General features: G+C 34.9%; 6 protein-coding genes across 49 annotated transcripts in view; 2 read left to right on the top strand and 4 right to left on the bottom strand.

The window, feature by feature from the left end:
• Positions 1 to 9,535, top strand: part of LOC126868784 (twitchin) — a 77,892-nt gene extending 68,357 nt beyond the window's left edge. For all 37 annotated transcript variants that reach the window (XM_050624632.1, XM_050624631.1, XM_050624619.1 and 34 more), the window contains 17 exons: positions 147 to 763; positions 860 to 3,184; positions 3,287 to 3,420; positions 3,602 to 3,809; positions 4,026 to 4,178; positions 4,286 to 4,512; positions 4,603 to 4,893; positions 5,074 to 5,445; positions 5,934 to 5,990; positions 6,887 to 7,050; positions 7,151 to 7,250; positions 7,340 to 7,482; positions 7,677 to 7,833; positions 7,922 to 8,239; positions 8,349 to 8,462; positions 8,571 to 8,807; positions 8,959 to 9,535. In XM_050624632.1, the coding sequence (XP_050480589.1) occupies positions 147 to 763; positions 860 to 3,184; positions 3,287 to 3,420; positions 3,602 to 3,809; positions 4,026 to 4,178; positions 4,286 to 4,512; positions 4,603 to 4,893; positions 5,074 to 5,445; positions 5,934 to 5,990; positions 6,887 to 7,050; positions 7,151 to 7,250; positions 7,340 to 7,482; positions 7,677 to 7,833; positions 7,922 to 8,239; positions 8,349 to 8,462; positions 8,571 to 8,764 (5,574 nt within the window). In that variant the 3' untranslated portion in view covers positions 8,765 to 8,807; positions 8,959 to 9,535. The remainder of the gene's footprint in view (positions 1 to 146; positions 764 to 859; positions 3,185 to 3,286; positions 3,421 to 3,601; positions 3,810 to 4,025; positions 4,179 to 4,285; positions 4,513 to 4,602; positions 4,894 to 5,073; positions 5,446 to 5,933; positions 5,991 to 6,886; positions 7,051 to 7,150; positions 7,251 to 7,339; positions 7,483 to 7,676; positions 7,834 to 7,921; positions 8,240 to 8,348; positions 8,463 to 8,570; positions 8,808 to 8,958) is intronic.
• LOC126868806 (uncharacterized) lies at positions 9,523 to 12,558 on the bottom strand. 8 transcript variants are annotated; one of them, XM_050624706.1, is made up of 8 exons: positions 11,394 to 11,902; positions 11,279 to 11,311; positions 11,193 to 11,211; positions 10,892 to 11,034; positions 10,618 to 10,816; positions 10,319 to 10,549; positions 10,037 to 10,246; positions 9,523 to 9,956 (listed from the first exon to the last, which is right to left on the bottom strand). In XM_050624706.1, exons 1-8 carry the CDS (start codon positions 11,559 to 11,561, stop codon positions 9,625 to 9,627), a joined length of 1,335 nt encoding a protein of 444 aa, XP_050480663.1. In that variant the 5' UTR covers positions 11,562 to 11,902; the 3' UTR covers positions 9,523 to 9,624. The 8 variants fall into 8 exon arrangements, with proteins under 8 accessions (XP_050480663.1, XP_050480664.1, XP_050480667.1 ...); XM_050624707.1 differs by having other exon boundaries at positions 11,111 to 11,211; positions 11,394 to 11,479; XM_050624710.1 differs by having other exon boundaries at positions 11,150 to 11,211; positions 11,394 to 11,479.
• A 36-nt stretch (positions 12,559 to 12,594) lies between these two features.
• LOC126868808 (UBX domain-containing protein 7) lies at positions 12,595 to 15,947 on the top strand. The gene is made up of 10 exons (XM_050624711.1): positions 12,595 to 12,743; positions 12,897 to 13,142; positions 13,230 to 13,504; positions 13,584 to 13,850; positions 13,935 to 14,001; positions 14,099 to 14,247; positions 14,316 to 14,361; positions 14,439 to 14,524; positions 14,603 to 14,775; positions 14,848 to 15,947. Exons 1-9 carry the CDS (start codon positions 12,704 to 12,706, stop codon positions 14,759 to 14,761), a joined length of 1,335 nt encoding a protein of 444 aa, XP_050480668.1. The 5' UTR covers positions 12,595 to 12,703; the 3' UTR covers positions 14,762 to 14,775; positions 14,848 to 15,947.
• Positions 15,721 to 17,748, bottom strand: LOC126868813 (PRA1 family protein 3). The gene is made up of 4 exons (XM_050624720.1): positions 17,199 to 17,748; positions 16,900 to 17,117; positions 16,660 to 16,773; positions 15,721 to 15,946 (listed from the first exon to the last, which is right to left on the bottom strand). The coding sequence occupies exons 1-4, from the start codon at positions 17,396 to 17,398 to the stop codon at positions 15,888 to 15,890; spliced, it is 591 nt and encodes a 196-aa protein (XP_050480677.1). The 5' UTR covers positions 17,399 to 17,748; the 3' UTR covers positions 15,721 to 15,887.
• On the bottom strand, positions 17,389 to 18,881 carry LOC126868815 (transcription elongation factor 1 homolog). Its single transcript, XM_050624723.1, has 2 exons — positions 18,410 to 18,881; positions 17,389 to 18,334 (listed from the first exon to the last, which is right to left on the bottom strand). Exons 1-2 carry the CDS (start codon positions 18,523 to 18,525, stop codon positions 18,193 to 18,195), a joined length of 258 nt encoding a protein of 85 aa, XP_050480680.1. The 5' UTR covers positions 18,526 to 18,881; the 3' UTR covers positions 17,389 to 18,192.
• A 130-nt stretch (positions 18,882 to 19,011) lies between these two features.
• LOC126868810 (26S proteasome non-ATPase regulatory subunit 6) lies at positions 19,012 to 20,820 on the bottom strand. Its single transcript, XM_050624713.1, has 5 exons — positions 20,582 to 20,820; positions 19,939 to 20,290; positions 19,547 to 19,875; positions 19,299 to 19,467; positions 19,012 to 19,227 (listed from the first exon to the last, which is right to left on the bottom strand). The coding sequence occupies exons 1-5, from the start codon at positions 20,724 to 20,726 to the stop codon at positions 19,053 to 19,055; spliced, it is 1,170 nt and encodes a 389-aa protein (XP_050480670.1). The 5' UTR covers positions 20,727 to 20,820; the 3' UTR covers positions 19,012 to 19,052.
• Between the last annotated feature and the right edge of the window lie 1,089 nt (positions 20,821 to 21,909).

Below are 21,909 nucleotides of genomic sequence, written 5' to 3'. Positions count from 1 at the left end.
TAATTTGTCGCTTTCTAAAACATTCGGAGCAGTTGTGGATCTCGATAGATCTGAATTGCCTCGGTTGCAATAAAGTCGAATGATCGAGATTCCGCTCTATATTCAAAATAAAACAAAAATCAATCGATTGCTCTTCTTCTCTTTAGGGTTACAAGATCGAATTCCGCGATCCTGCGGACGATGCCACATGGAGAGTGGCGAACGACTACCTGGTCAAAGACACCACCTACATTTGTTACAATTTACTGAGCGGTCACGAATACGAGTTTAGAATACGCGCAAAGAACGCAGCTGGCTTCAGCAAACCTAGCGCGCCATCGGCACCGTTCAAACTGAAGAGCAAATTCAACGTGCCTTCACCACCAGGCACGCCACAGGTCGTGAAGGTTGGCAAGAACTACGTCGATCTCAAGTGGGAAGCTCCGATTTCCGACGGAGGCAGCCGCATCACCGGTTACGTGATCGAGAAACGCGAAGTCGGAAGCGCGCTTTGGGCAAAATGCAACGAATACAACGTCACCGACACAGAGTACACTGTTCTACATCTGATCGAACGGGGAGATTACGAATTCCGAATCTTCGCGGTGAACGCTGCGGGAAGATCCGAACCAAGTTCTTGCACCACGCCCGTCAAGATCTGCGAGGTGGAAGGTGGCGAGAAGCCAGAATTCGTCAGAACTCTGCCAATCAGCACGAACGTACCGCTCGGCAAAACTCTGGTCCTCGAATGCGAGGCCACGGGAAAACCACAACCGACCGCAAGGTTTGTTTCTTTGAAGCGTTTCCTACTCTTCAATTCGACGCGCTATTTTTCGTTTCATATCGAACGCTGCGTCTAATTGAATTTTACGAATTCTAGGTGGCTGAAGAATGGCAGAGAGATCACGATCGGCGGTCGTTTCCGCACGGAGGCGTTCGACGGAATCTACAGGCTCGTCATATCCGAAGTCACGGACGCAGACGACGGCGACTACAGCTGTCAGATCTCAAACCCACTCGGTCTGGCTACGACTACAGGTCGATTAAAGATCGGTTCCCCGCCTCGTATCGAGCGCATGCCGGATACCCTGTACCTGGCTGAAAACGACAACACGAAGATCAAGATCTACTACAGTGGCGACCAACCGATGGATATTACTCTAAAGAAAGACGGTCGCAAGGTGGTGGAAACGAGTCACATCAAGTACACCGTGTTCGACGAGTACCTCATCATCTTCATCAAGGACATTCAGAAAGACGATGCTGGAGTATACGATCTTTCGATCTCGAACGACAGCGGTAGCGTCAGTGGTTCGTTCAACGTGTACATCACTGGACTACCTGGACCACCGACCGAACCTCTCGACGTCACAGATATCGATAAACACACTTGCACTCTGACCTGGCGACCTCCTAAGTACGACGGTGGTCTTCGCGTCACTCATTACGTCGTCGAACGTCGCGACGTCAGTCACACTCACTGGATCATCGTTTCCTCCTTCTGCAAGGATTGTTCCTTCATGGTACAGGGTCTGACCGAAGGACAAGAGTATCTGTTCCGCGTGATGGCCGTAAACGACAACGGAATGGGACCTCCGCTCGAGGGAACCAATCCTATCAAGGCCAAGGCGCCATTCGATCCTCCTGGCCCTCCAGGAACGCCAAAGGTCACCGAGGTTGGCGGAGACTTCGTAAATCTCTCGTGGGAGAAACCAGAATCGGACGGTGGCTCGAAGATACAAGGCTACTGGATCGACAAGCGCGAAGTCGGCAGCCAAGCCTGGCAGCGCGTGAACGTCGTTATTTGTCTACCCACTCAAATCAACATCAGCAACCTGATCGAAGGAAGGCAGTACGAGTTCCGTGTGTTCGCTCAAAACGCTGCTGGTCTCGGACCAGAATCGAAGGCCTCGACTTCCGTGAAGATCACCGACCCTCAGGCAGCCAAAGCTCCGGAAGTGATTCTACCTTTGCACAAGGTCAGCTGCGTGCAAAACCACAATGCTCACTTCCAGTGCAAGATCGTTGGTATCCCGAAACCCACGATCACGTGGTTCAAGGGAGCTCGCGAGATCGTCAGTGGATCTCGATACAACATATATTCGGAGGGCGACACGCACAACCTGATCATCCACGATGTGTTTGGAGAGGACGCGGATGAATACGTCTGCCGCGCTGTGAACAAATGCGGCGTCAAATCGACTAAGGGCGAACTTCTGATCAAGACACCACCGAAATTGAACGTACCGCCGAGGTTCAGAGACACTGCATTCTTCGACAAAGGTGTCAACGTGGTTATAAAGATTCCATTCACCGGATATCCGAAACCAAAGATCACCTGGGTCAGAGAAGGAGAGACGATCGAATCTGGCGGACACTATACCGTGGAGGTGAAGGAAAGACACGCTGTTCTTACCATCATAGACGGTAGCCGTATCGATTCAGGACCTTATCGAATCACTGCTGAGAACGACATGGGTCAAGACACAGCGATCATCAAGATCCAAATCAGCGACAGACCAGATCCTCCGAGATTCCCACAGGTGGACAATATTGGTCACGACTCGTTGGCTCTGACCTGGAAACCACCAGTTTGGGACGGTGGTAGCAACATCACTAATTACCTTGTCGAAAAACGCGAACATCCGATGACCAGCTGGATCAGAGTCGGCAACACCAGATTCTGCTCTATGGCGGTTACTGGCCTCAGTCCTGGACATCAATACGACTTCCGAATTTGCGCTGAGAACATTTACGGAAGATCTGACCCGAGTGAAGTCACGCCGTTGATCACGACAAAGGGAACGATCAAGAGGGAATTCAAACAGAAAGAATACAAGGTGGATGAGACGGGCAAGAAGATCCGCGGACGAAGCGACGAGAAGCCACGAGATTACGATCAATTCGTGTTCGATATCTATAGCAAATACGTTCCACAGCCGGTTGAAATTAAACACATCTCGGTGTATGACAGATACGATATTCTTGAAGAGATTGGAACTGGCGCGTTTGGTGTGGTCCATCGTTGTCGCGAGAGAGCTACTGGAAACATATTCGCGGCTAAGTTTATCCCTGTGTCTCATGCAATGGAAAAGGAACTTATCAGGAAGGAAATCGATATAATGAATCAACTGCATCATCCCAAGTTGATCAATCTTCATGACGCGTTCGAGGACGATGACGAGATGGTCTTGATCTTCGAGTTGTAAGTACACCTGCATATCTTGATCTACGATCATAACTCAGGCTTAGCTGTTCAAGCTTTGCTGTTTTTGCTTCAATTTCTAATCTCATTTCCTTCGTTCAGCTTGTCCGGTGGTGAACTCTTCGAGAGAATCACAGCGGAAGGTTACACCATGTCCGAGGCTGAAGTTATCAACTATATGAGACAGATCTGCGAAGCTGTGAAACATATGCACGAGAAAAATATTATACATCTAGGTAATTATACGAACGAATTGAGGAAAAATCATTAGCAATGGAGAAGATCAGTGAACTCGTACTATATGAACTTCGATTACATAAGCTGTCGGTCCACCAGTCGATTCGACTCTACTTACATTAGAAATAAGGAAAAGGGAGAAGAAGAAAATTAATTAAATCTATTGTTTCTCTTTTTCAGACATCAAACCTGAGAACATCATGTGCCAGACACGCAACAGCACCAATGTCAAACTGATCGATTTTGGTTTAGCTACGAAACTCGATCCTAACGAAGTGGTGAAGATCAGTACCGGCACGGCGGAATTTGCTGCGCCTGAAATTGTCGAACGCGAACCTGTTGGTTTCTACACGGACATGTGGGCTTGCGGTGTTCTGGCCTACGTTTTGTAAGCTTCGTTTATTTGAGTCAAATATGCCTACGAACCCCTTCGATTAACCTGCAAAGATAATCAGGAAAATTAATGAATCAAAGAAAACCCAAGTTACGCTAGTCATTTTGAAAAACGAAAATTGCTAGCATCTACATAACTGATTACTACTATTAACTACTACTAACAAATCACTTAGTTAACTGGTTGATCTAATTAAAACTAATTGTACAGATTGAGCGGACTTTCGCCGTTTGCCGGGGACAACGACATCGAAACTCTGAAGAACGTTAAGGCCTGCGACTGGGACTTTGACGAAGAAGCGTTCCGCGACGTCTCCGAAGAAGGCAAGGACTTCATTAGGCGGTTGCTCGTCAAGAACAAAGAGTACGTTGTCGTTTAAAATGTGTTGATAATATTGGCTCGTTCAACAAATTCAATGCATACATTGTAGATATAGAGTTACACATTAATGAGATGTTGTTTGCATTTAGGAAACGTATGACTGCCCATGAATGTCTCCTTCATCCATGGTTAACCGGTGATCACAGCAACCGTACAACACCAATTGCAACCAGTCGATACCTGAACTTCAGAGACAGACTGCGAGCCAAATACGAGAACTGGGACAAATACGTTCTTCCCATTGGACGGCTAGCCGAATATTCTTCGCTCAGAAAATTGTTGATCGAAAAGTACAAGATCTACGATTCCTCGTTCGGTAAGGCATGATGTTCCTTAGCTTCCGAAATTTTATTTTCAAGAAAATAAGATTTCATTTGCGCAAGTAACATTTTAAATTTCTATACAGATCGGCGACAAGCGGCACCTAGATTCGTCATTAAACCGACGAGTGCGTTTGCCTACGAAGGACAGAGCGTGAAGTTCACGTGCCGCGTAATCGCGATCGCCTCTCCCACTCTCACGTGGTTCCACAACAATCAGGAACTCAGACAATCGGTGAAATTCATGAAACGATATCACGGCGATGATTACACGTTCATCATCAACAGAGTGAAACTAGAGGACAGAGGAGAGTACGTGATCAGGGCAGAGAATCATTACGGCTACAGAGAAGAGGTCGTTTTCCTGAACGTGCAACGTACGTATGGAACCTTAAATCTCCGTCGGACTGGTCAAATTGTCCGAATTCGAGCAATTTGATATCACTTGATTAATGCAAATCTTATTTACCTAACTACAAATATCCCTCCGAGTTTCTATTTTCCTTCTCTTTGGTCAGGTTAATTACGCTAAAAGAGTCATCGTTTTTTATTTTCAGCGCTACCTAAGGAGATTCCAAAATACAGACCAGAACTGCATCCAGTCCGAAGGAGAGAACCGCTCGGTTATAATGTCTGGTTGGAGACGATCGAATCGGCGCCAAGCTTCACCTTCCTCCTTCGACCACGTGTCATTCAAGTCAGACAAACGTGCAAACTCCTTTGCTGTCTCGCTGGCAATCCACCACCGACGGTGAAATGGTACAAAGACAGGGAGGAGCTCTCCAAGCATCACTACGCGATGACAAACTCGGACGGTGTCGTCACGATGGAAATCATCGACTGCAAACCTGAAGACAGCGGCAAATATCGTTGTATCGCGACGAACAAACATGGAAAGGATGAAACCAGCTGCGTAGTCATCGTTGAAGGTAATTTAACACGTTCACCGTAGAACTGATTTCCAATGACTTTCCATTCACACGGAAATATACAGTGAAATGTACAGTGTGATTCGTTAATTTCTTAGTTGCGATCTTCAAAGAATAACGATGAGCTTGAAATCTTGAAAAAAAACGATATCCAAGGAAAAATCGTGAATCACAATATTTGTTGTCCAGAGCCAACAGAATATTTACAATACAATATTTTGTATCAATGAGAGTAATTAGAACACTTAGGAACCCAGGATGAAAGAACCACCCTGCATAATTAACTTTGTATCATTATATTCCACAAAATATTTTCATTCATCGTATGACGACTATCGACTATAAATTGAAAGTTTTTTCTTGGTGACACGTGTTAAAAAAGATGCTTCTTTTTCACTTGATACAAAATGTATACCTATATTATTTTATTTCTACTTACACTTTTATTAGTATTTATAGTAAAACACTGATGAAATATTTGTTCGTAGGCACTGGAGAAACAGAGGAGCAACTGAAATTGGCGCACGACCTCCTACATTCCGGAGGTACAATTTTTGGACTATAGCCCCTTCTTGCTTGCAATCCCGCTTAATCGTACATTAATTGTAAAACGCAATTTATCCCTGTACAATTACTTAAAACAAATTATCCCTGTACAACATTATTCCTTTAATATCATCGTAATATCTTGAAAAGTAGGAATGTTTCTAGGAATTTTTTTTTAACACGTACTGCAAGTAAATCAATTTATTGCTTATTATAGTTAATATGTAAATATTGAAGAGCGTAGCAAAAAATTTTGAGTCTACTTTACCCCTCCGGTTTTTGCGGATTTCTCCTTAGAGTCTCTTTCAGTTTGCGACAAATTATCTTATACGTTTAATATAAAAAGATATATATATTCTCAAAAAGTAGGAGCGTATGTCTATCATACTATGTATGGAAATTTCTATATCTGAACGAGTAACGAAATTGTCGAGCGTTGAACAAATATGCAATTTTTGAAAAAATGAAGAGAGATCTTTAACTTATGAGATCCACACGTGATGCGAAAGAGACAGATTTTTTATATGTAGCAATTGACCTGAACTCTTGTCAATCGGATATATAATTTTTCTTATCTATCCGTTGCCAAATTGAGAGACATCTTTGTAAAGAAAACATGATTGATCAACCTTTTGGTGACCCATAATTTGTAAATAATAACAAAATTTATTATCTTGCCCCTAGTTAGCTATTCCTAAACTATATTGCAATTCCCCAGCTCCCACGAAACTGCCATTATCAGCGATCTTGCTTAATTTTTCATGCAAATGATTTTGATACTGCTTTATTCTTCCTGGCATTCGGCTTTACGGTCGCATTTCTCGGTTCTTTTTTGCGTTTGCTAGAGAAAATATGATCTAACAGCAACGTATGAAACTGAAATATTATTTCGTAGATCGAAAATTCATCGAGCAGCCGCTGAAACCAGCACCACCTCCGATCATAACGGTACACAAAGCCGGTGGATACAGTGGATACAGTTCCACTACCACACAGGGTCATAATTACAGTAGCTCTACCACCAATAAATACAATTCCTCGAGTTCATCTTCCTATAAAGTAAGAGGAGCAGAGAAACTAAATATTTGATAAAAAAAGATATAGATAAACTGGTAATGGACAAAAAAAAATAAGTATTTGATACATACAATTTCTCTAGGCTACAGACTCCAGCACAGAGAAGCGAAATACCAAGAAATACGGACTCGATAGCACCGGTAGTCCATCTCGATCTAGAAGTACGACAAAGGAATTAATCTGTACGTTAAATATGTTATTTCCACCTGAAAAACTGTATGACCAAGTGAATTATCTAATAACTGGTTTTGTTTAAATGTCGTCTTTAAAGATCCTCCGGATGACTCGATGAGAGCACCGCAATTCACGAAAAAATTGAGCGATCTTACTATCAATGATGGAGAACAGCTGGAGCTTAACGTAAACGTTGACGGTGATCCAGAGCCACAAGTCACCTGGTCCAAGAATGGCAAGGCAAGTACTTACATGTATACATATTAAAAAAAACTGGAGAACTTATCGCAATCCTCGAATTTTGATATTTAAATTTCATAAAATTCAATACTTTTATAACTCATTGTAGTAGTAAATGTGAATTCTATCACACTTTGTAATACAATTCTATTTTCTTATAAGGATAAAAATTAATAAGCTTTCTCCTCCATTAGACGCTGAGTTCGTCGGAAATTATGAGCTTGAAGTACAAAGGCGGAGTCGCGACTCTCGTTATCAATGAGGTATTCCCTGAGGATGAGGGTGAATATACTTGCCAAGCAAGCAATAGCATCGGCACCGTAACTACCTCCTGCAAATTAACCGTGAAACGTAAGTACAGTAATCAGGATGACTCGTGAAACGAGAAATCGTACTACGGAAAAAGGGCGGAATAATTAAATAAACATGTTCGTTGCAGCCATGGCAAATGCAGCCGCGAAGAAAAAGACCGATGACAAGCCTCCAAAGATCGTAGATCACGTAACCAGCATGTTCGTAAAGGATGGCGAAGCCGTGACCTTGAGCTGTCGAATAATCGGCGCGAAGAAATTCGACGTAATCTGGCTTCACAACAACAAGGAAATCAAACCTAGCAAGGACTTCCAGTACAGCAGCGAGGCTAATATCTATAAACTGAACATTGCCGAAATCTTCCCTGAAGACTCTGGCACTTATACCTGCGAGGCATTCAATGACGCAGGAGAGAGCTTCTCATCGTGCACATTAAACGTACTTGGTACGTTAACATTCATTTAAAAAATTTACTTTATTAGCTTGCAGTAAACGGCGATAACCGATCGATATGAAATCTGATACAGTGATTTACGAAAGTATTTTGCTTTCAGTTCCAAATGAGGAACCGAAGAGTCCAGTCTTCACGACATTCCCACAATCTGCAACGGTAAGCGAAGGCGAATCGGTTACATTCGTATGCAAGACTGAAACCGCGCCTCTGAAAGGTAAGCGAAAACGTTTATTTTAGTCGTGAGAATTCGAAGCACAGAATTTTACCAAATTTTATTAAATTTATTACATTTATTACATTATTATTGTTCTTAACAATACAGTAACGTGGTTGAAAGACGGAAAAGCGCTCCCAGAATCTAGTAGCAGGTACCTCTTCAGTTCAGACGGTGACAAATCGTTCGAGTTGCGTATCAAAGCATGTACAGCCAGCGACGTGGGTCAGTATGTTGCTCGCGCGATCGGCAAGAAGGGTGAGACCAATGCTGCTTTCGCCCTGAACGTTACCAACGAATAATGAAATCGTTGATTTCGCGCGTGTCAAAACGCAACACGACAAGGTTTGATAAGATCTGTGTATATATGCAGTTTTTATTCTTTCCCTTACCTCATCCAAAGTTTCGCCCTCATCCTCATATCTCATGTATTTTAAGATAGCATGTCGATTCACGAAATTTAATTATTTGTTTGTTTTAATGGGTCTCTTTTCAGCTTCTAGAATATTATCGGGAGGACAACAATACGAGAAAAAAAAAACTGTAAAAATGAACTATATAAATGTGCGACTTGAAAATAATCGCGGTCATAGGCGACGTAACGCTCGTGTATAAAAGAGAAATTGGAAAACTATTGTATTCATGCTATTCTATATGTAAATTACCTTACTTTTTGTGTGCTTATCATATCGCAAAAAAAATCATGTCATTATATGATGAAAGAAGAATCTAAAGTGTTAAGCAATACGGATAGCACGCGCAATCTATACGCTAATACGAGCTTTGCTGTATACACGAATTTGCATATTTTAAGTACACAATCGTACACAAACGGCAGTTAAATTACAAACAGGAAACTTTCGCAATAGTCAGACTCAGCAGGATAACCAGCATCCTCGTACGTTAAAACAACAATAACCAATCTTGCTAGATGACTATACGAAAGAGTTTAACACTGCCGAAATGTACATCCTTATTCCATGTAATCGTACGCACTGTCGTGTTATACATGTTTGAAGACTGCTTCCGTTACAAAATTTCAGATAAATAAAAAAGATAATTCAAATATAAAAGTTGCGGACTTTTTATTTTCCTTTCACTACTTCCCTTATGATTTCATAAAGTCGTTTACATCAGTCGTATTCAAGTAAAAAGATTTTAATTACGCGGTATTGTACAAAGTACGAGGATCTATGATATTAAAGCAACTATATCGTGGAAAAATATAATCTACGAAGTCGTCGCTCTCCTCCGTGTGTACATGCAAATATTGATTACCATCTTGTTGATTGACATTATTTATCATCATTATACCAATATTAGCGGACTGTAGGTATCTTAACTGAAGCCCATAACTACTTTCTACATTCACAATATACGTCCTTAATTCCTTATGCTCTATAGGTCGTTTTATACATTCTCCTCTCTCACAAACAGAGTCGTCTTTTGTAATCTCGATTCTCGTAAGAATCATTTCGTCTAAATCTTCATCTCCTACAAAAATCATTAGAAGTTATTATAGATGTAAATATAAAAGTAAAAATATCGTCAATATCCTTTTATGCAATATTTACCTTCAAAAAGTAGCATTGTGTTACATGTAAGAAATGCGTCTATTCTTTCAATAACATCATCATCGCGTATCAATATAGTTTGCCAATAATCTTCTGTGGGATAATAAATATAAACGGATGATTTCAACACATACAATTTTCCATCCAGAACACAATGAGGAGGAATATTGGTAAAACTCTCAGGAACATGCATGCCTCCTTTCCAAATACCTGAAATTGTTTACACACTAACATTGGAACTTTCATGAATATTTTCTAAATTTCATAATGTAAATTTTTAACCTGTGTGAATATCAAGAATATTGACTGAATACAATTTTAATCTATGCCTTCCCACACCGCCAACTATGACCAACTTGTTGCCAAGAAACACAGCAATCATGTGCCTTCTTGGAACTGGCAACGTTGATTCATAATACCATTGTTTAGATAGAAGGCAATAACGTGAAATAATGTTATTAAATTGCGTGCCTCCTAAACCTACGTTTCCTCCAACTGTATACACACTGAAACCTAAAGCAATATTTTCAATGATTAGAAATGTGTTTCTTAATAAAATGTGCAACTTAATAGAAGCACACCTCTACTAATAACTTGCATCCCAAATAACCATCTGTCTGGATATTGAATACTTTTTAATTGTTCACATTTATTTAAAACATTACCGTCCCAAGTACACAAATACCCAATCCTTGTATCATCTTCAAATGTTTCATAGATAACTGTTCCCCTTATAAACTTAAGTTGCCTTCTTTGATTGATATGCGCAATATCTGAATTCTATAGTTAAAATATTTTATATATACTGTAGAGATCACATGTAAATAAATATGATAGAAGATCAATATCATTTACCCCATGATACTTTATCCATTCACTTCTTATATGGTGCAAATACGATTCTGAGGAAACTCTTATATTAACGTTGTTTAATAACTGAACAATATCATCTGCTGCTAATCTGACAAGCATAGCTTCAGGGATTTCCTCAAACCTATCTAAACAGACAGACATACACATATCTTCTAATGCCTTTATGTTTAACTCTTTTGCTAATAACCATATATCGATTACTTTCTGTGGTGACAACCACTGTAACGCTATAATATTTACAATATCATTTGTTAATTCATCAACTATAAACAATGCGCTCAACTGTAACAAATCCAATAACCCTGTAAAATGTCTATCTTGCATAAACTTTATCAGAGAAAGACTTATGGGTTGATAATGAATATTTACATATGTGCTATTGTGAACCCAATCAACAAAATCCTAAAAGCATAAAAATTAAATAATTACGACAATAATACATAAACATTTTTCTACGTTAGTTGATATAAATTATAAAAATAACCTGTAAAGTACATTGAGCAATGTTGTAATTAATAACATGTTCCTGGCTATGAGAATCACTAAAATTGTGTGAAAAAAGAGACGCAAAGTAGCGGCTTTTACTTGCAAGTTTTATTCTCTTCACTCGTATCTCTTTTTGCTTAAGAATTAGGGTTAAATATTCTTCCATGGTATATTTTCGATATTATTTATCTAATAAACTCTTGTTTAATACGTTTTCAGAAGTTATCAGTTATTTCAACGTTTCGATTCAAATATGTTGTTGCAAAAAATTGTTGTTCGAAAGAGTATAGACAACTCTTCAAAAGGGCTAGAATACAGATTAGTCATTATAAGTAATGCAAACCGCGAACTAAATGAGTACATGCTTTAATTTGTATTTCACTTTAACTTTAGAAGGTTCTGTTTGAAATTTTGATCACAAATATTAAACAAAAGTTGAAATGTTGAGTTAGTGTCATGTTCGTTTTCTCATCATGGAACATAATCGTTGACTATGAACCTCCTTAGCTTTAACAAAATTTAAGAAATTTTAAGAATATTGATAATGTAAAATAAATAACAATGATCAGTGAACATACAGCAAAATTTATTTTATGCCTTACTAAATCAGATGTTGTAATACATAAAATAGATCTCAATATATGTATTATCTGATATTATATAAATAATAAGTTAGTGTTCATATATATTATAACATTTAGAAGTAATTTTATTTGCAGTGTGACTATTTTTCTATCAAGCAGAACTGATAAAATGTATAAACTATTATAAAATGATATGATAGGGTAGGTTGTAAACTTATACAAAATTTTTGCTTTTGCTTATTCCTTTTTAAATCTTTAATTTCATAGTCATACTCAACCTCGATTTCAATCATTAATAGTGTAATATATGTAACATCAGTAATACGTCCTATTACTTATGTAGCCACATAGAAATAATGCTATGACTGACAACATATATTGTCCTTAAATCATATGACATAAAAATATATTGGTACTGGATCTATCTTACATTTTATCTGTGGTTAAAATGGAATCGTCAACCCTACTCTTTGGAATGGTTGAATGTTGAGTTGAATCGCACAATCGCATAATCGCAGTGCAGACAACCGTTTTTCGTATTGAAATCAGAACTTCATATACGCTTCGCGTCGTTAGGATGTAAAGATCACTGACTATTGAATTTACGGCTGATTTAAATAGAAGACCTTTGAAAACAATTCGAAATGTTGTGTAATTAGTAACCTACGAATAATGTTAATATTTACGCATTTTATTTGATGCATTTCTATAATCTAGAGTCATAATGGATCAAGAATTGATTGAAAAATTTATAGAAGTGACGGGTAAGCAATACACCAATCTAATAACATATCAAGGATTACGAAACTTGTTCCCGTTTTGTACAGAGACTTGTTATCTAAAAAATTGGTGAATAATTAATTTGAAATTAATTTATGTTTAACTTACATTAATAAGTTATTTTATGTTAATTTAAGGGGAGAATGAGGCAACAGCTCGCCAATACTTGTCATTAGCTGATGGAAATGTGCAAACTGCAATAAGTTTAATGTTTGATGGTAGTCAAGCACCTGAACCATTATGTACGGCTGATCCGGAACCAGAAGTGAGACCTCCTATTTTACCTGTGCAAGAAGTATTAGTGCCATCTGGTCCAATATGTTCCCTTCCAAGATTATCGACTAATGTATTTGACAGATTTAGGGATTTTGCAGTAGAAACCCGTGAATATCATCTTATTAAATAGTAGATAACATATACATACATAATGTGATTATGTATATAGTATAATCATTTTGTACTTAATATAGAACGACAAGAAGAAGAAATGACTCGGAAAGTAGCTGGTGTTAAACAAATATCCTACTGCAAATCAAAAAGATTGGAAGATTTATTTCGTCCACCATGTGGTATTCTCTTCCTGGGTTCCTTTATGGAAGCTCGTGAACACGCTAAATCATTAAACCGTTGGTTACTTGTAAATGTTCAAAATCCTCAAGAATTTTCTTGCCAAATCCTTAACAGAGATGTATGGTCTAATCAACAGATTCAAGGAATTATAAAGGATCATTTTGTTTTGTGGCAAGTAAGTTATCATAAAGGACTTGTATTTAAATTTTATCAAAGGAAAAAGACTCATTTAATACTATTGCAAATTTAAATAGGTTTTATCAAATACAAGTGATGGAAGTCGTTATGTGCATCTTTATGATGTATATGAATATCCTTATCTAGCAGTAATAGATCCTAGAACAGGAGAATGTGTGAAAACTTACAATCATATTACAGTAGATACTTTAATGTCTGCATTAAATGATATGTTGAGCTCTCACTCATCACCAGAATGTGTATCAAGCAACTCAATTCATTCTAAAAAATGGAATAATTGTACTGCCACAGCAACGGAAGGAAGTTCTACATCTAATTCATCAGTATGTGTAGAAAAAGATTTTTCATTCTTTAATTAAATAGTTAATTTCAATACTTTGATTCTTCATGTATTTATATATTTATAGGATTGTAGTAGTAGTAGTACTACTGTTAAAGCGTTTAAGCACACTATTGATAATTTAAATGATTCAGGTAAGCAGTACTTGTCAATTACAGCAAACATTTAATGTATTTCTAATATATGACATTTCTTAAATATCAGTATTTTGTTTACATAATTATTATACAGGTAATATAGATATTAAGAATGATATGACAACTATTCAAAGTTCAAGTACAAGTATGTCAGCTGATACATTTGGAAACATAACTAAAAAAAGAAGGATGACTGAATTGGACGAATTAAACGAAAAGAAACAAGAAATAGAAAATTCAAAGGTATATTGAAGTTAGCATATACAATTTAATATTATATAATTCCGAGTAATTCACATATATTATTCTAGGACGAACGATCATACGAACTGAAGTCCACTCTGAGCAAGAAAACTGGTAAAAAATTATTGCATTTTACCTTTTATTCATGTGATTTCTTGAGGTTAATAAAAGTATATATATTGTTTATATAGATAGTACATCTGCTATAAGACTTTGTCTAAGACTGCCAAATGGTAAGAAAGAAACAATATCAATGTCTGCTACAGATACTATAGAGGTAAGTACAATGAACTTATTAATACTAATGTACTTGGGAATGATAAATGAAAATACACATTAATCTTTATTTTTTTAGGATTTCATAAATACTATGAAGAGTATGGGTTACTCATCAACCGATCATACTTATTTAGTGCCGTTTCCAAAAACAAATATTGGAGCACTTTCTCCACAAATATATTTATCGGATACGATTTTATTTCCAGCAAATACAGTATTTATAACAAAGATATAGTAATCTTTGGTTAGGTAAGTATGCATATATATTTTAATAAATGAAGTAACATGTTAAAGTAACGAAATATGTTGTGCTTTTTACAGATAAAATATAGACAAAGTATTTCCTTTTAACTACTGCATTATGGAATACACTATAAGTTTGATAAAAATTGCGTATCTTAATATATATATTAAAGACACTGTCATATTCAATTACCATTTATGTGTAATTGTAATAATCCTATTTGTCCTAAACAATTAAGTGAATGTCCTAAACATTCACGACTATCATTATAATAGTCACATTTCAGTTAAATATTTTCAATTAAATGTGCAATAGAATGAATCATGACAGTTTAACTGACTTTTATACAAATAGCAATAAAGTTATAACATTCATTTTTAATGACAGGAATTAGAATGCATCAATATAAATTTTGAGAAACTTGTATCCTTTTTTTTCTTCTTATATGAGACAATTCAGTATGCTTCCTATACTATTACGATATATTCTTACATATACTCTTTTGTTCCCCAAGGTAGCCTCGAACATTTTGTATTAAAAATTTTCTAAACTATTCGTCAAAGTATCTTCACATAAAAGATACAGAAATTTTAAAAAACCGAACAAAAGTTTTATTTATATTTTTAAATAAAAAAATTATACATTGAATAGTACTTATTTTATCCTTATTTTACATATGTTGTAAGATTTATATAAAATAGAATTATTTAATTATATTACTCTATAAAAATTATATATATGTTTAATACAATGTATGTCAGTTGTATATTGAAATGATTCACCATATCTTAAATAATTATGATAATTTATGATCTACATCTGTTCGTTGCAGAGAAGCGCTATACTTAAATACAATTATTACTTTAGATAGATACACACACACACACACATATATATATATATATATTATATATATATATAAATGAATGTTAAATTAGGTCTTATTTAAGTAAATTAATAATGTAGTTTTATTTGCAAATTTACGAAACATTTTAAACATGTAGTTCTTACCTAATTGTCCAAAAGCATTTTTTTTGTGACTTTAGGCAGCATCCAAATATTATTGACACATATTCACTGCCAAACGTTGTTATAATTTGTTGTATGAAGCAGATTACTAATGAACCGAGTGAGTACACGTTGTTTGTGTACGTAAAGTTATACCGGTCTCATGTTCTGCATAATGAAATGAGAAAGTAATGGAAAATTAAATGTAGCAATAAATGGTGTGTTAATACAAACTAGGATCATGAAATATAGAAGAATGATTAATATCATATAAAAATATTATAAAATAGTTCTTTTTTCATATATTGAACATTAGTGATATAATGTCATCTTTATACGTTAAATGTGGTTCTAATATTCGAGAATAAAAATATATTTAATATACATATCATGTATATAACTATGTTAAAATACAAAATAAATGAAATATATGGTTTTAATAATTATGTAAGGTTACCATATAGATTTAATAAATAATAATTCAACTTTGTATTACAAGATCACAGGTCATACATATATATCCTATGTAAATTATTGACATTAATCACTTTAAAACGTTAACATATTAATTTATATCTATAATGTAAGTAAATTTATAAAGGAAATTATATATTGCATAAGCCACAATATTGTTATACAACTATAACAATACTTTAATTGCATTTTGTATTATATCTCAGCATTAGAATATATAGAAGAAAATGTTTCTATTCTTAAGAGCAATAAAGCTAAGAGTAACAATGAATAACTTAAATGTCAAAAACATATATATGTATGTATATATATACATATATATTATATATATCCATAATCAATTCATAAAAGTACATCTCTCTTTAACATCTGACTACGAATTTATGTAAAGAGTTCTTCTTTCATACCAAAACAATTTAAGACAACTCCCATTGGTGTACGCTTGAGTCCCATACCCTCAATCTTGTTAACAAATTTGTTCTTCACATTCCTTAATCTCAAAGATGCATGTATAAAGGTCACTAAAATATTAATAATATATTAATACAGATCAATCAATCATTTTTGGATTTTTATAACTGATTTCAGAGCTCCATAATGGAAAAGTACCTTTCTTGGTACTGTTCTTTATATAGAAAAAAACTTACCACAAAATGAGAGTAAAATACCAAATAATACAAGAAGGACTGAGTTTATAGTATAAAGAACATAAGCTGCACAAATAATAGTAAGAATTACTGCAACTTGAGGATAAGTTCTTTTGAATTTAAGCAATGATTCTTTTTCACTAAACAAATAAGTACATTCAGCCCATACTGCCATAAGCGCCGATATACCAACAATCATCTTCATTGGATGTACCAATCTAAATAATTAATGTACATTATCAAACAATTTTGTAATCTTCATTATATATATATTTTATAAATATCATTATTATACTTACGCTACAACCAATAAAATAGCAATGGACATATAAAGATAATTGGTTTGATAATACACAAGATTATTCGCTACTCTGTTGCCCCATTTTTCGAAATCTCTAAAATTAGGCAGTTGGAAACGTGAGGATTCCAAAAGAAAATCATATAAACTACGAAGAGGTGGCAGTTCCCATCCGTCACCTATTGTTACTGTTTTATCCATTGTAACGATGTCAAACACAATTTTATATTAAGTTAAACAGCTTAATTTTTACGGTTGCACATTAATCGATCTTTATACGATAAAGTCTTTTGGTATTTTTGGATGATGACGACCAAAACGAACGTCATGCAAGTTCATGAAATACTCGTACCGCAGCTCGAAAATAATTAACTAGATTAGTTGCGATTTTACATGCAATTTTCACTTTTCGTAAAAGAAAAGAGCAAAGTATTAATTATCATGTACTTCAGCAAAAGAATTTATGCACTATACAGATAAACTGCTTCGAATTTCGTTTAAAGGCTATTATCGTAACGTGCGCGTTTGCTTATCTACTGCTAAGTGGTAAACATCGGTGAACAATGTATGTATGTAGCTAAAAGTAACGTCATTTCTTATCTCGAGAAAGTCAGATCAAGCGCGTGTTTCAAAATGTTACTTTATCGATCTATTAATTGAATAATAATAAAATTTTGTGTAACTGCATCGGTATAAATATAAATCAATCAAAGTTCGATATAGTTATGTGATTTCGTTCATATAATAACGTTTTTAAGTTCTCATTAGTAATATATTTATATTCTTTACAATTTTTTTTACTACAAAACAGTTGTATCTTTGAATTAACATTTTACATAGATTTATTAATTGTATATATATATTTATAAAATATCATTCATACTTTATTGATTAAAATTATTGCTTTCATGATTAAAAAAGATCGTTGGTACATATCAAATATATAGTTTATACAACAAGTCAATTATGTAAAAAAGGAAGAAGGTCAAACTTTTCTATGTTGTGCGATTAGTAGCATTACAGGAGTCGGTCCAATCGTTGTACACATCAATTGGTTCTGATAACATGTTAATATTGGTTTGGAAATCTTCTAAACAAATTCGACATGAAATTCTTGCTGTGTTTCGACGTCTGTCCCTAAAATCATTATAAAATGTAATAAATAATGTTCTTCGTAACTAGAATCTGATTTTACGATGCGTTAAAACTTACATTTTAACTTCACACGACTTCTCATGATTACAAACTGGACACGTGAATCGTATATCCATAGGTACGATCGTTTTGTTTTTTTGTAGCGCTTCTCGTTTAGCTTTCTTTCGACCCATTTTCAATAGATATTTATTTTATTATAACGTTCTTCTGAAAATATCAGAAGCTCAAATATTTTGTACGCGTTATAAAAATGATATATTTACATATATTTCGATAGGGATATTAATATTAATCGTGAAGTCATTCAAGTAAGAACGTACCTTCAAACGTTGTCAAGTTAGAATACAAATATAGTCTTGTAATTAGTGTGATAATAACTACGTAATGTTCTCTTGACTAGCGTTCAGGAGCAACTAAACATCGTCCTGTGGGTTTTCACCTTTGCAGGTATCCTAACGGTTGTAGGGAATGTTTCCAAAGGACTGATTCAGAATTTAGAAGGGGAGGAAAAATCGTAACTAGGATTTATTAGGGATTAGATACAACGCATATATTTTTATCGTAAAAATTATTAATTATATTATATTTTTAATACAAAATTAAAATCGTGGGCAATAAAAAGAACTTCAGATTTTGTTAAGAACACACCAAACAATAAGTAGATCTTAAAATTTGATATTTCGATTTATTCTTTATATAATTAAATATTAATAACACGCGATAACTTTTGAACCCTATTAAGCAGCAAGTCTCCTTGTTTGACCATAGCTTGATATTGCCAATTTTTATTATCTGGTCTATTAGTTTCAACTATCCCACCAACACGATCAACTTTACAATGCAATCTTCCAGCAGCGATAAAACGCGATAGTTCCCTGCAAAAAATAGTTGAAATAATAATTAAATGCACATTATACTAGCAGAGAATGAAATTTGCCAAGCTTACTGATCAATGTATTCTATTGTAACGCCAAATGCTTCAGCCATGTATTGAAGTGTAAGAGATCTATAAGATTCTAAAAGTTGCGTGTATGCGAGAATGCGCATCTCTCTAACATAGTACCGATAATGTGGGAAAATTAAATAATCTCTACGCAACAAACCTTCGACGTGTGCTGAAACCATATTCATACATAATAACAAATAAAATATGAAATTATCAAGTTCTAATACTGAAATGGAAATTCTTAATACCTAGATTTTTAAAAAAATCAGTATAGTGGCAATTATATAGAGAAAATAAGTAATCTTTTACATCTGGATTACTATGAAGTACTTCCAAAATTTCTGAGCCTTTGATAATCTTATCTCTAAGTTCATTTCTAGGTAAACTTATCATGCTTAAATACACAGTGTATCTCACAAATGTATTATAATCCATCAGTTCATAACTAGTAAACGTGCTAATCGTATCCAAAAAGAAAGTTGCAGCTTCTTTAAAGTCACGTACTGCTATGCAGTATGTCCCCTGATATACTTTTAAACGATTTCGTCTATCCCAATCACCACCTTCTTCTATTAAACTGAAATAAAATAGTGGTACTTACATTCTGTTACATCCAACCTATTTTTCAATGCATACGTACCTTTTAGCTTTCTCTATATTTCTAGTAACATGATCATGATCTAGATAAAATAATCCAATCCTAATATTATGAAATACTATGTCTAATCTATGTCCTAACGATACAGTTTTATCATAAGTTTTTCTGAATGCTGAAATGGCACCTTCCTTATCACCTATTCTACATAAATGTTCTGACTTTTTAAGATTGGCTTCTCTGACTTCCATTTCACCTAAGTTTTTCTCAGCATCTTCAATTGCGTCATCTAATTCTTTCAGTTGTTCCATATTCTTAGCTTTCATTGTAGCTAAAAGATTATCATCGACTGGCCAATTCAAATCTTTACAAACTTCTTCATAGAATGGAGCCATATCTAATGAAAGAAAAAATGAATTGTAAGTTTATTGAACAGTAACGAAAAAAAAAAAAATGAGATTTTCAAATCAAAGGAAAGGAAATTATTGAATCAAGGGGAATACTATAAAAAGGAATAGTCAGCAATAAAAAGGTTATATTAAGTGTCATGGTAGTTTTCTTAGTTTCAACTTGCATAAAAGTATTAATTATATTTTTAATATCAAATATTTAATTTATTATAAGTAAAATTCCCTGTTGTATAGATAAACTAAAATTGTTAACTAAGGAAGCAAAAATGCTATCTCACCGTCTGCTTTAATGGCATCTAATAGTTTGTTCTTTAAAAATGGATCATCCTTATGTTCTGGTAGACTCAATAAGAATTTAGTTTGAGCCAACTCTAATTTGGGATTCTTTTCTAAACCCTCTTCGTCTAGATTTTCCAACGGCATTTTAAATTGAAATTATAATTACGACACTGATGAACACAAATTATCCAACACACTTTGTGTTTTACAAAGCACGAGCTAAATAGTATATAGATCAAACGCGAAAACGTATATTTCTACATCTACTCGATAGATGGCGGGATAAATTCTTTTAGTTTGATTACTCATTACTTATTACTCTTGGACTATATCATTTTTTGGTTTTGTTATAATATTTCTAGATAAATCCAATAATTATATTTTTAAGGAACAATCAACAGATTAACTAAATGAAAGTTCGTATATTTTTTAAATGTTTTTTGTTCTTCATTTAAGTTTTGAAGATATACGAACTGTTGAAAATAATAAACACAGGACAATTTTCTTTTAACGAATCAATTTATTTTTTGACACAAACTGCCAATGACTCAGGTAAAGTGAGTCCAAAAAGAGAAAAATGTTTTCACAGGATTCGTTATATTTAAAATTTACAAGAAGGATTGCATAATGCGATTTCATTCATTCACATATCACACAATTCAACGCATACTGACGACTTCGGTATTTCTTTCTCTCCAATGGTGGTTTTGCACGACACTGATCATTCTCTCGATAATATCGTTACAATTATGTTTGGACAGTAACAACGAAACTGACTGCAATATGATTGTTGAAAGGATGCTAAACAGGATTCTAACGAAGCGGTAATAGATTGTTAAAGATTTCCTTTTACTGGAAAGATTCGATATCATAAATTACGTTCTGTACGTGTACGCAAAGCTAGTCAAAGCAATCAAGAAAGAGTCGAGAAAACACGAAATAACAATTAGCATCAATCTTATACGTTAGTCTGGCAAACTTCGAAGACACATTCGTGACGGTAAGTGACAACAAATATTTTATTTTTGAATTTCACATTTCAGTAAAAATTCCAGATCGTGGGACGTCGCGATCGAACCACTATATTTCGATTATACTATGAATTAAGTAGAATAAAGGAATTTATTTGAAATCTGTATCTTTGTCTTTTAATTCGTTAAATCGTCCGAATTGATAGATGTTGCCAGATAATGTTTTCTGTAAAAGAACTGGAATTACTCTTTAAGCTTTACATGTGTATATGCATGTGTGTACATGCATATAAGCAGCAATACATACACATACATACAGTCAATAGAGGATCGGTATTTCAAATTTGATAATGAAC

This window comes from Bombus huntii, chromosome 8, assembly GCF_024542735.1.
Source record: "Bombus huntii isolate Logan2020A chromosome 8, iyBomHunt1.1, whole genome shotgun sequence".
NCBI lineage: Eukaryota > Metazoa > Arthropoda > Insecta > Hymenoptera > Apidae > Bombus > Bombus huntii.
Note: the sequence above shows the minus strand (reverse complement) of the source record. Positions and strands in the feature narration are given on the sequence as shown.